At 48.8% G+C, this 12,739-nt stretch overlaps 1 protein-coding gene across 4 annotated transcripts in view; it reads left to right on the plus strand.

The window, feature by feature from the left end:
- Positions 1 to 12,739, plus strand: part of FERMT2 (fermitin family member 2) — a 49,060-nt gene that overhangs the window by 15,059 nt on the left and 21,262 nt on the right. For all 4 annotated transcript variants that reach the window (XM_031066295.1, XM_031066293.1, XM_014311859.2 and 1 more), the window contains exon 2: positions 3,277 to 3,510. In XM_031066295.1, coding sequence (XP_030922155.1) covers positions 3,277 to 3,510 — 234 coding nt within the window. The remainder of the gene's footprint in view (positions 1 to 3,276; positions 3,511 to 12,739) is intronic.

Genomic DNA, 12,739 nt, shown 5'->3' on the forward strand with positions numbered 1-12,739 from the left:
AGCTGGCAGGATGTGACTGCGTGGATTGAAAGCTGAGGATGTTTCAGGTTTAAAACACTTCATAGAGCAACCCTTCACTCCTTCTCTGGCTGTTCTGTCCTCACAGAGGTCTCTGCAGCCATTTGTGTGATTTAAGATGCCTCTCACATTCCCAGGACTGTCTGAATGGCTTTCCAAGGGGAACAGCCCCATGGGTTTTGCTGTACAAAACATCCTGAACGTCCCTCGCGCGCGTTCCTGCCTCTTGGCACAGCTCTGGGAGGCAAATGAAACACCAGGTTCTGCCCGGGAAAAAAACAAAAATAAAAATCACAGCTGGGTTTGCCAGCCCTCCCAGGCTCCAGAGGTTTGGGTTCAGGCTGCAGGGGAAGGTGGGGGTTTATTTTGGAGGCCGGGAAGGAAGTGCTGTGCTTCCCTTTCCCGAGGGTGTTGCTGCTGGGGTTGGGCTCCTGGAGCTCAGTCCCAGCTCCAGCTGATGCTGACAGCTCCAGCTGCCACATCCCTGCTGCCTTCACCTGGGGGTTCCTTGGCTGGGAGGGTGGCAGTGATTTCTTGTCACCCTTACACGTGTGCAGCTCGTTTAATGGAAATCTGCAAGGGTTTGGCTTGGAAGAGAGCTCAAAGCCCATCCAGTTCCACCCTCATGTGCAGGGACACCTTCCACCATCCCAGGCTGATCCCATCCCTGTCCAGCCTGGCCTTGGGCACTTCCAGGGATCCTGGGGCAACCACAGCTTCTCTGGGCACCCTGTGCCAGGGCCTCTCCACCCTCCCAGGGAACAATTCCTTCCCAATATCCCATCCAACCCTGCCCTCTGGCAGTGGGAAGCCATTCCCTGTGTCCTGTGTCTCCATCCCCTGTACATAGTCTCTGTTCCTCTTTGTTGTGGCTTCCTCAGGCTTTGGAAGGCCACAGTTAGATCAACTCAAAGCTGCTTTTCTCCAGGCTGAGCAATCCCAGCTTTTCCTCCCACAGAGGTGCTCCATCCCTCTGCTCATCCTGTGACCCTGCTCTGCACTCCCTGCAGCAGCTCTGTGTCCATCACATTCAGCAGCTCAGAGGAGCTGCTGGATCCCCAAACCTCTCTGAGATCTACAACCTGTAGTTAGCTTCTAAATTCCAGGTCTGGGTTCTCTAAGGTGAATTTGCAGTGCTTGGAAACTTACCTGAGCTCTGATAAATGAATGATAAATTGATAATAGTTGATAAATATGAAGAAGTTGGTGAATATGATAGGTAGATAAATATGAAGTGGCCACTGATTGATGGTAGTAGATGGGAAAAGCCTGAGCTGAAATATTCAGCCTTGCTGTGCAGCTGGAACCCCAACAAATCGGTAACTCATGAATTGGGACTCTGGTGAAGGTTTATAAACCTTTGATCAGGTTTGACCAGGCTGCTGGCATTCCCTGGCCTGCAGGGATTGCTCCAAGCAGCCCTGGATCCTTTGTAAAGCACGCAAGGCTCTTGTCAGTGTGTAAAACTCAGCTCCACAAAACAGCTGCTAAACATTTGCCAGCCTCTTTTATATATAACTACCCCATGGGAGAGGCACAGACCTTCCCCTTCCTGCTAGAACCAACATCTCACTGTTAATTGAAAGCGTTAATTACTCTCAGGCCCAGAATGTTGTTTCTGTGCCCTGGCCTGAATAGTTAATCAGCAGTGTAAACCCAAATCCCCTTCTGTTAGGCATAAATGTTACTGATTCCAAATGCCTTTGGTTTTTTTTCCTCCCCCTGATTTTTGGTGCCAACTCGTTCAGCTTTCAGTAGGGCAGAAGTTGGACTCCATTACCAGAGTCCATTGTAATGATTTCTTGGATTTTTTTCCGGGTAGACAAGGCTTGTGCAAGTTTGCATGCTTTTCTATATTTGGTTTTGTTTAATTGGATTGTACAAAGCTGTTGAAAAGTCCAGCTGAATGTTTCCACTTTCTGCAGAGCTGATTGTGCCATCAAACCAGGAGTTCAAAGGGGAAATCCAGCTCCTGCTGGGTTTTCTCAGTAATCCCCAGCTCCAGATCCTGGTTTGAGATAGGGACAGACAAAAGTTCATTTGTCACCTTGCTCTCATCTCAGTTTAATTCAGATGTGGCTCGTGGGGACAATCTTCACTCTCACAGGATCATGGAATATCTGAGCTGGGAGGAACCACGAGGATCATCCAGTCCAACTCCTGTACAGGACACCAGGAATCCCAGCATGATGTTGGTGCTGGATTGTGTTCCTTCAGTCCCTTTGGCATTGTGTCTGCTGGGACTTCACCTAATCCTGGAAATTCTCCAATCCTCTGGAATTGCTCCTGCCTTTCTGGCTGGTGCCCTGTGGTGCTGAAGGATGGAGACAGGAGCTGTTGGAATAAATGTCAGCTGGTGGTTTTAATTAGGGTTAAACTGGTGTTTCATGATGGAAATCCAGGATCACAGGGAGATCTGGAGCTGAAAACTGAATTATTCTATTACTACATACATGATTATATTGCATATCATTCCATTCTCTTTTCCCTGTGTGCTGGAAGGACATGGCACTGTCATTCATTGTGAGAGTGGAAAATGCTCTGCAGGAATGGCAGGGCCAGGTGGTAGTGAAAAATATTCCAGGTGTTAGGGAAAATATTGCACAGGGTTTGTCTTTTGGAGTTATCACCATACTTTGGTTCCCCAAATGCTTCCCAACCTGAAGGTGACCTCCAGGCACCCCATGGTTACATCCCAGCTGGAAAGAGTTGTGGTTGTTGAGTTTCCTTGGTTGTTTGGGAGGCAACTATTCATTTCGGTTGGAAATTTTCAGGTTTTTTTGGTAGAAACTGAAAGTCCTGTTGAATTCTCCTTGCAAACCTCCTGCCAGTTCTGTTTTCCATGTGTGCCAAGGTGGTTGGGCTCACCTTTGGATAGCACAGGTATCCTAGATGGTGGGGAAAAACCCAAGAATTGATAGTTAACCCCAAAAACTGTGCAAAATCCCTGCTGGGAGAGGTTTTGGGCTGCTCATGACCCCTTGGCTTCGTGTTCCAGGTGGGATCACTGCCAGGCTGGTGATCCACACACACGCTGAGTCTCATCTTTATTTTATCCCTTGGGTTCTTCCCTGCTTTTATATCCCATCAAAACACTATTGAATACAAGCAGTTCCTTGTATCCAGAAAGGGCTGTTGGAGTTTTTTGGATCCATAGCTCCTTCTCAGGAAAGGAGAAAAAACAAAACTTTAAAAACTTCTTTTGTCCTCGTTCTGGTGCCGCTTTTAACTGGGGGAAAAATGGCTTCTTTGTTGCAGATGTCAAGAAGGACTGGTCTGATCACGCTCTGTGGTGGGAAAAGAAGAAAACTTGGCTCCTTAAAACTCACTGGACGTTGGATAAATACGGGATCCAGGCGGATGCCAAGCTCCAGTTCACCCCTCAGCACAAACTGCTGCGCCTGCAGCTGCCCAACATGAAGTACGTCAAGGTCAAAGTCAACTTCTCTGACAGGGTCTTCAAGGCAGTTTCTGACATCTGCAAAACCTTCAGTAAGTGTTGAAAAACCTCCCCCCCACCCCAGGGAGTTTTCTGGTTGGTTTGGCTCCTGCCTTTCCTCTGGTGCTTGTCCTGTAAATTTGATAAATCCTTGGTGTTTTCTGGCTTTGAGCACTCAGGAGTCACTTGGACATCAAACAGCCCAGATGTCCTCTCTTTTTTCCTTCCAGATCTACTCTTTTATGTGTAAATACTTCAATAACAGGACCAATTGAGCCAAAAAGTGATTAAAAAATGCATTTTTTGTGCTGAATTCTCTTCCACAGCACAGCTGTCCTCAGGTTTGTCACAGGTGAGGTGGTACCAGCCCTGCTTGATATTCAGACTGGTTGTGATTTTTTTTTTTCCCCCCTGCAAATTTATGTGCTGGATGAAAAGCAAACCCTGAAATGGGAGATCTGCCAGCCCTGTGGGTTGTCTTCTAGTGGAAAATCATATTAGAGATTAAGTGGTGATGCTCCACTCTAAAACTGTCTGATGGGGGGAAGGAACTGAGTCTTGCTGTCTCCTCTTCACCCTCATTTCTTGGTGGAGGAGAAGCCCATGAGAAAGGAGGGATCATCCCCTACCAGGTATAATTTTTTACCCATCTTCACAAACTCCTCATCCCAAAACCCAATGTTCCTTCCTGCCCACCAAAAAAAAAAAACCCAGTGAGGAGATGGCAACTGCATACTGGAATTCTCCCCTCCCAAAGCAGCCTGCAACCCATCCTCAGCTGTAGCAAATCTATTCCTGCGCTCAGAAGGCAGCTGAGGTTCCTCTTGGCTGACCCAGTTGTTTGGGGAGGCAGGAGGAGCTCATCCCTACGTGCAGTGTCCAGCACATCCGTGGCTTGGTTGGTATTTTGGTATTTTTAGCTGGTTACAGAGCTTTGCTGTTGCTTTCCTGTTTTGTTGTTTTGGTTTTTTTTATATAAATATTGGGCAATTTCTCCTTAAAATAGAAAAGGCTTAGCCAGCATTGTGTCTGAGTGGATTTTGCTTCCCCCACCCCCATGTCCCACATTTGGGCATTTGGGATGTCGTGCTAGACAGGGAGGTCCCAGGCTTGGACGCTGATGAATCTCTCCAGCAGTGACTCATGTCAGGAAATTCTGATATGGTTCATCACGAGACAGGAGATCTGTCACTGATGCTGTCAGAGCTTTCTGTGGGTCTGAAGCAGCCTTTTCTTCCAAGTGCAGAGCTTTTGGTGTATTTATGACCAAACCAGCAGAATAATCCTGATATTTAAAGGTTTGGGAGGGGGGAAAAGCCTCTGGGGTTGCAGAAGTTGGAGCTGTGAGCAGGCAGCAGGGACACATCCATCCAGGGTGGTGCTGACTTCCCTTCTGCAGCATCTGAAGTACTGAAATGAAGTTCCTGATTTTGGGGAAAGCAGGGCTGTTACTGGAAATTTCACTTTCCTTTGAGTGCCTCTCAGCAGCCTGAGCTGTCTGAGGACAGACACAAGCTGCAGTGATTAAGTTGTTTAGCCCTCCCAGTTGTGTTTACTGGGAGCCAGATGTTCAGCAGAGCTACTGGGAAGATGATACATGAGCTTGGCATCAGCTCGAGGGAAGAGGGACTGGGATGTGGGGATGCAGAAGGGCTGGAGTTGGAGGGGCTGGGATGCTCTCCCCAAGACCAGAGAGGTCTAAATACAAATGATGTACAAATACATTTTATATAAGTGGTAAATTGCTCCTGTAGATGTTGAAATACCACTATAGATGTCATATCTAATGTGTTTTAACATTTATATACTTAAAATATATTATATATATATATATATATTTAAATAAACGAATGTAAAAACCCATATATTATAAATATAAATATATAAATCTAAAAAAATATATATTACATATTAGGATTAAAATCTTGGCTCTGAGGGTAGCCCAGAGGAGCTGTGGCAGTCCCATCCCTGGAAGTGTCCAAAGCCAGACTGGACAGACCTTGGAGCACCCTGGGATAGTGGAAGGTGTCCCTGCCCTTGGCAGGGGGTTGGAATGGGATGATCTTTAAGGTTTTTTCCAACCCAAACTATTCTGGGATTTTGTGATTCTATGATTCTCCTTTTTCCCCTCCCCATTTGTGTTTTCCTGCCCTGTTTTTCTTCCCTTTCCCTGCCCTAGTCAACATCCCTGCACAGAACTCTCATATTCCACCTTAATCAAGCTAATTGTGTCTCCAAGGAGAACTGAGCAGATATTTCAAGGTGGAAGGGAAAGTGATCCCAGCATAGTCCTTGTCTCTGAAATCCCTTGATTTCTGAGCTCCAGGGAACTCACACAGAGCTGTGCCTGGGAGTTGCTCAGATTTTGGCTGTACCTGTTTGCTGTCATTGCCCCTGGACCATTTAATTACACACCTCATTAACTCCAGCACAAAGCATCACCAGTGAATAACTGAAGTAATTCCTGATGTTCTCAGGCCTCTGACTGGTTACATTTGTAAAATCCTCACTACTCAAGCAGGAACACCCGTGGATGAATTATTTTAAGGCTGTCCTTTGCTTCTGTTCCCTTTCAGTTGTTACCCAGAGGTGTGACCCTTGCAGAGTGTGGTTGATTTTTAAAGAGAAGTCTCTGTTCTTGTGCAGAGGGAAGTTATTCCAAAGGGCAGCTCCCCAGGGCTCCCAGGGAAGATGCTGGATCCACTCAAACATCCCTCACTTTCCTGGAGGTCGTGTGAAGCCGGAAAAAACCCCAATCTCACTCCCAGTGCTGGATTGCAGCCCCTTGATTCCCACAGCAGCCACTCAGGAGGGTTAAAGGCAGGGATTGACCCTGGCAGGCACGAGGAGAGGAGCAGGCAGGGCATGGGATGGGCAGCCCTCATCCAAAGGGTGGCCTGGAATGCTGCCCAGGAGCAGCTGCTGGCAGGCAGCTCCAGCCTGAAGGGCCAGCTTTGATCTGCAATTAAAGACCAGAGAAAGAGAAAGTAAAACTTCACTTTTTTCTTTTTTCTTTTTTTTTTCTTTTCCCTGAGCAGCAGGGATCAGAGCTTCCTGTCTGGCTGGCAGTGGGACAGGGGGGGTTGGGATGGGATGCTCCCTGCTCTCATCATCGCACTCAGAGATAATTCCACACAGAAAACTGCCCATCAAATGTCCAACTGCAGATTTGATGGGCTGTGATGCCTGGAGAAGGCTGCCCTAGAGCAGAGGCTGGATGGAGTTCCAGAATAAAGCAGGGATTGATTCAAAGCATCTCCTCCATGGATCCACCTTGGGCAGCACAAGAGCCCAGCCAGGGCTGCACCCAAGATGAACCAAAATGGCCCCAAAATGCACGGCCGGGCACGGGGTCTGTCCCTGGGATCAGTTCTGCTCCATTTGCATCTTGCAGTTCATTGTCCCATTCCAGCTTTAGCCGCTGCAGTCCCACCCTGCTTGTTTTTCTCTCTCCAGCCCACGGTGTTTGTGCTCTTGGGCTGAGATTTGGGTCATTTGTCCTTGGTGCCCAGCTGGAGCAGGAATTGTTTTGTCTCCCTGCTCTGTGCACAGAGCTCACCATCCCCTGATATGGAGCCCAGACCCACTCACTAAAGCAGCACAGAATGTGAAATATAGAAAAGCTGAACCTGAGGCATCAGCTGCACTCAGCATTTTATTGGTGTGAGTGGGAATATCCTCATTGGAGGTGGCATTTGGGGAGGTGGGAGATGCTCACCCATCATCCAACGTAACAACAAATGGAAAAATCTTCTGTTCCTACATGAACAGGAGGGAATTCTCAGCTGTGAGGGCACTGAGACACAGGGTGCCCAGAGCAGCTGTGACTGCCCCTGGATCCCTGGAAGTGCCCAAGGACAGGGCTTGGAGCATCCTGGGACAGTGGAAGGTGTCCCTGCCATGGCAGGGAACTGGATGATCTTTAAGGTCCCTTACAACCCAAGCCATTCTGGGATTCTGGGATGGCTTCACTTCATTCCAGCCCAGTGGATGCCTTAGAGCTGCTCATGCCCTTCCAGCATTCTGCCTGCATTTTTTTCTATGTATCCCAGGAGCTCCAAGGGACTCCAGGCAGTCTCTGCTGCTGCTCTGTGGGCACGTGGGACAGGAAAAGCAAGCAGCAAGATGAAACAGTGAGAGTTTTTTCCCAGGCCTCGGCGTTTCCTGCCCCGGCAATGCTCCTTCTCCTGGGGACACGACTTATGGTGGAGCTGCAGGGTGAGGAGAGCTGCTGTGACAGCAAAAAACCTCCCATCCTTCTCCTCTTCTCCTGGCTGTGAAGATTTGAGACCTCTGCTGCCCTCCGGCCTGAGAAGAGGAGCAGGGAAAATTCTGGTTGATGTTCATGGGATCACAGGGAGAACAACTCAGTGCCAGAGCTGGGAGGAGGAAGCTCTGGGAGTAAACACTCCAAAATTCATGACCAATCCCTCCCTGCCCACCCTGAGGCTGTGTAGGATGGAGAAATTCCCTTCAGGCTCTTTTATTTCCCCAGGGTCTGGTGGAGCTCACACCCAGCTCCTGCCTCATAATCCCTGTGAATTAGTCACCTGTTTTGGAAAACTGAGTCTAGGGAGCATCCTGTGCCCAGCTGTGGCATTTCCATGCCCACATTCCATCTTGCTCTGGTCTCCAGCTGCCCTTCTTGCCCAGGGTGAGGGTGGTGTGATCCTGTGGAGCTGGGGGTGCAGAGAGTCCCATGAGGGTGGATGAGCTGCTTCCCATCATCCCAAAAATAAGGAGGTTCCCGAGACTCAGCGAGTGGTGGGAAGGTGACAGCCAGCCTTCCCTGCCTCAGCCTCCAGCCACCAAATGCAACCTGAGCCGAGGTGGCAGTGGCATTTGGGAGTGGCAGGGTGCCAGCCCAGCCCAGCCCAGGGAAGGTGACACCATCCCAGTGCCAAATGTGACCTTACCTTTTTTTTTTCCCCTCTCCAAACACTCCCCGCTCTAGGACAGAACGTCCTCTGACTCCTGAAGTATTTGCAATATTTCCACGCCCTCAGCTGCCAAAAAGACTTCTATAAAAAGCCACTGTTTGTTGTTTTTTTAGGTTTTTTTGTTGTTTTGGGGTTTTTTTGCAAAACTGAAACCCTTTGGTGGATGATGTGCAGTGTTCCCAGGCACATGGAGCTCCATCCCTGGCTCAGTTGCTTTCCAGGAGGCAAAGCTGCCTGGAGTTTGTGGAATCACAGAATATCCTGATTGGAAGGGACCCACAAGGATCATCAAGTCCAATCCAATCAAGTCCATCATCTGGGCCCTGCACAGGACAGGAATCCCACCGTCCCTGGCCACTGCAACCCTCCTAAACCTTCTTTTCTTCCTTCACACCCTGCTGGTAAATAAAAGGAGCATTTTCCCTAAAATCATGGAGTCCTGGTAGATGCATATGAGCATCTCAGGGGGAATTTGGGAAGCAACAGCAGCATTCAGGAGGAATTTCTTCATGGAAAGGATGGTCAGGCCTTGGAAGGGGCTGCCCAGGGAGGTCTGGAGTTCCCATCCCTGGAGGTGTCCAGGGAAGGACTGGATGTGGCACGCAGTGCTCTGGGCTGGGTGACAACTGGAGATGATTCACAGGTTGGATTTGATGATCCTGGATGTCTTTTCCAACCTCAGTGACGCTGGGATCTGGGGATGCAGGCTGTGGATGCTCAGGAGCATCAGGAGGATGCTCAGGGATGATGTTCACGGGGAGGCAGCGGCGGTGAAACCCCGAGCATGGATCTGCTGCCTTTCCCTGCCACGAGCACAGAGCTTTGGCAGTGGCACAGCTATTTCTAAATATGTCCAGGGAATGGGTGTGGAAGGAAATCTTCCCATTTCCAGAGCTGGCCAAACTGCAACGTCCTCAGCTTTTTCAACTGCAGAGCCCAAGCGTTGGCTGCCAGCTGCGGCGTTTTCCCCTTTTATTGCCTGCCCGTGCTCAGCTGTCAGACCAGCCCCAGGAACTGGGGTCAGGGAAATAACCAGATTTAATTACAGAGTGTCTGAGATGAGGGAAAAAAAAATCCTTTCCGCTCTCCCCCCCTGTCCCCACCCCATGGTGTTCTGCGTGTGGAGGAGCAGCAGGTTTTATGTCACCGTGTGAGTCAGTGGATTTTTTCATCCTTACTCTGCTGTTGACAGAGACCCTTTAAATAGAATTCCATCCTGAAGACATTAGGGCATGCTGGCCAAGCCTTCCTTGGAATTAGCTGGGTTGCTCTTTATGGGCTGAAGCAGAGGGAAGGGTGTGAGTGGATTGTTTTTCTCTTGTTCGTGGGATTAAATTAATGGAGTTTAATTGGACTGGAGCTGCAGTTCAGCCACTTCAGGGGCAAGGCTTGTAGTGCTGCCTGTGCTCCAGGAGGCATCCAGATAATGGGAGCCTGGGGATTTCGTCCCACTTATGGAAAAAAACATCCAAACATTCAAGTGTTTGTTGACTCTGCCTCTCCAATGGCTCTTTTTATTGGCCTTGCAGTAATGCTTGGCTCCATCACCACTGCCTGCATCCTCCTCCTCCTTTTTCTTCTCCTCCTGGGTCTCCCTGGGCTGGTGGTGCCCGATTTCAGCTCTGGGAACCACTGGCACAAACATTCACACCCTTCCAAACCCCACTGACCCCATTTTTGGGTGGTTTTGCACATCATTGCTCCCTTGGCAAATCCATAAGTCAAGAGGCACTTGGATTTTCCACCCACAATTTGGGAAGGCTCCAGCAAAACCTCTGCCAGGGTCAGCCCCAGCTGATTCCACACCCATAGCACTCCTTGGGCATCTCCAGAGGCTTTGTGGCATGTCCTGAGAGAGCTGCTGGGCCCCAGGCAGTGAGTGGAGAGCTTGGCTTTTGCCCAGATAAATATTTAAGTTCCTGGGCATCTGAAGAACCCATAATAAAATGTACTGAATGTACAAACCCAGTAAACTGTGCTGGGGAGGTGAGGACCTGCTCCATCAGATACTGCCCAGTGTCCAACACAGCCACAGCCTTATCTCCAGACACTCCTCAGGTTATGTAAGTTCCTTTTTTAGTTTCTTTTTTGGTGTTTTTTTTTTCCTGTGGTCTGTTTTGCAGAACTTTATCTCCAGATAATTTATGTTGCAGACAAAGTCGGATGCTTCGTTCTGTAAATTTACACTGTGAAAAACCATCCACAGAATTCACTCATTCCAAGGAGAAAAAAAAACCACCTTTATTTTTGGTTTTAAGTCTGAAATGGGGTTTGAGGTCTCATTTTTCTAAGATTTGTCAGAGTGATGCACAAAGGCTGCAATTTTAATGAGTCGCTGGTCGGAGGGAGCAGTGATGGAGTGCAGAGAAATCCCACTTCCCAGAGATATCCCACTTCAAAACATATTTCCTGAAGGAGGGTGGCTGGATCAGCATTAAAGAGAGGATTTCCCCTCAATGCTGTCTGTGCTACAAGTAAATTTATGGAGTTTTTTTATGTTCCAGAATTAAGGAGGTGAAGCAGCCCTCTGGCCTTTAGGGAAGCCAGAAATGGGGAAGGAAATTGGATGCCGGAAGCTTCTTTGCAACATTAATTTTCTTTCTACATCAAAAATTTCTTTGTGTCTCAGATTATTATCTGTATTTATGAGAACTGAATACTGCAAGTAGTGTGATTTCCCATAATTTCAGGTTTTGGGCACATCCATCCATACTCAGCCCTTCCAGTCAATGATGTCATGTTGTAGATGTGGGTGATGTAAGAAAACCATAAATCTGATTTCTTCTGGGAATGGGAGTCCCTGGATCCCTGGAAGTGTCCAAGGCCAGGTTGGATGGGGCATGGAGCAATCTGGGATAGTGGAAGGTGTGGCAGGGGTGGAATGAGATGAGCTTTAAGGTTCCTTCCAGCCCAAACCCTTCTGGGATCCCCATCACAACACACCTTGGTGGATAAAGATGCAGCAGCTGCAAGATTTGCTTGGTGGATCTAGTGCAAAAGAGCATAAATTGGGAATTTTACACCCTGTAAGGAAGATTTTTTTTTTAAGTCAGTTTGCAGGGTGCAGATGGTGCTTTGTGAAGGAAGAGGGTTTAATCCCAGCTCTGGAGTTTGTCTTAAATGGGAGATAAATGGGCACAGCTGGGCTGGGTGAGCTGGGCAGGGGCTGGATGAGAAATGAGGGATTACACTGGAAAAAAAGGCCAAGGATTTCCCTTCAGCCACACACAGCAGGCACAGGCAGGATCTTGGAGCAAATGGAAGAGAAGATGGTGCAGGCAGCAAAATGGCTTCATCCAAGAGTTAGAAAAATTTCGCTTGGAGATTCAAAGCCACCTTTCTGATCATATTTTGAGCTCCAGAACTCTTCCTTCCAGGCTCAGGCTTAAATGTCTCCTTCCCATAAAATCCCAGAATGGTTTGGGAAGGAAGGGATCTCAAAGCCCATCCAGTGCCACCCCTGCCATGGCAGGGACACCTTCCACCATCCCAGGTTGCTCCAAACCCTGTCCAGCCTGGCCTTGGGCACTGCCAGGGATCCAGGGGCAGCCACAGCTTCTCTGGGCACCCTGTGCCAGGGCCTCCCACCCTCCCAGCCAGGAATTCCTTCCCAAGATCCCATCTAAACCTCCAGTTTGAAACCATTTCCTGCCTGCCTTGGTGGGTTTGTAAAGTCCCGGAGGCTGTGGATGGATGCACTTGGGAGGAATTTGTTGCTCATCCATAGGATCCCTGCTCATCCATTGGATCCCTGCTGGCATCCCCAGGATGTGCTGCCTGCTCCAGCCCCTGCAGCCATGTGCTGCTTCCAAGCAGCTGCCCAAAACTTGCCCTGGATCCTTCCTATCCCGCTGGGAGCATCAGGAACGACCGAGGGGCTATAAAAAGTCTCTTTGATATCAGATGGTCAAGCCCTGGGAGGATTCCAGGATTGCTTCCAGAATCCCAGCCTGGCCCAGAGCCTCCTCCTGGCCTCCCTGAGCACTTCCAGCTGAGAGTTGCTAATGCACCATAAATAAACCTCAGAGCCTCAACCTTGCTCCAAAATACCAGGGGAACTCCTCCATTTAGGCTGTGCTGCCTCTTGTCCCCTGCATGTGACCCTGGTTGTCCCAGCAGATTCCTGCTCCATGAGGTAAGCTGGCTGGGATAAATGGGAATGCATGGAGCTGCCTGCACTCAGCCTCTGGGTATTTGTTGCTAGAAATGGTCAAAAAGTTGGGCAGGGAAACTGGAGGATGGTGGGGTTTAGTGAGGTGATTTGTGTGGTAATAAATCAGGGTTAAATTAAAGCTGAAAATAGAAGTTGTATATATAAAAATGAATAATAATATAAATATAA

The sequence above is a fragment of the Geospiza fortis genome, unplaced genomic scaffold, assembly GCF_000277835.1.
Source record: "Geospiza fortis unplaced genomic scaffold, GeoFor_1.0 scaffold23, whole genome shotgun sequence".
Classification (NCBI taxonomy): Eukaryota; Metazoa; Chordata; class Aves; order Passeriformes; family Thraupidae; genus Geospiza; species Geospiza fortis.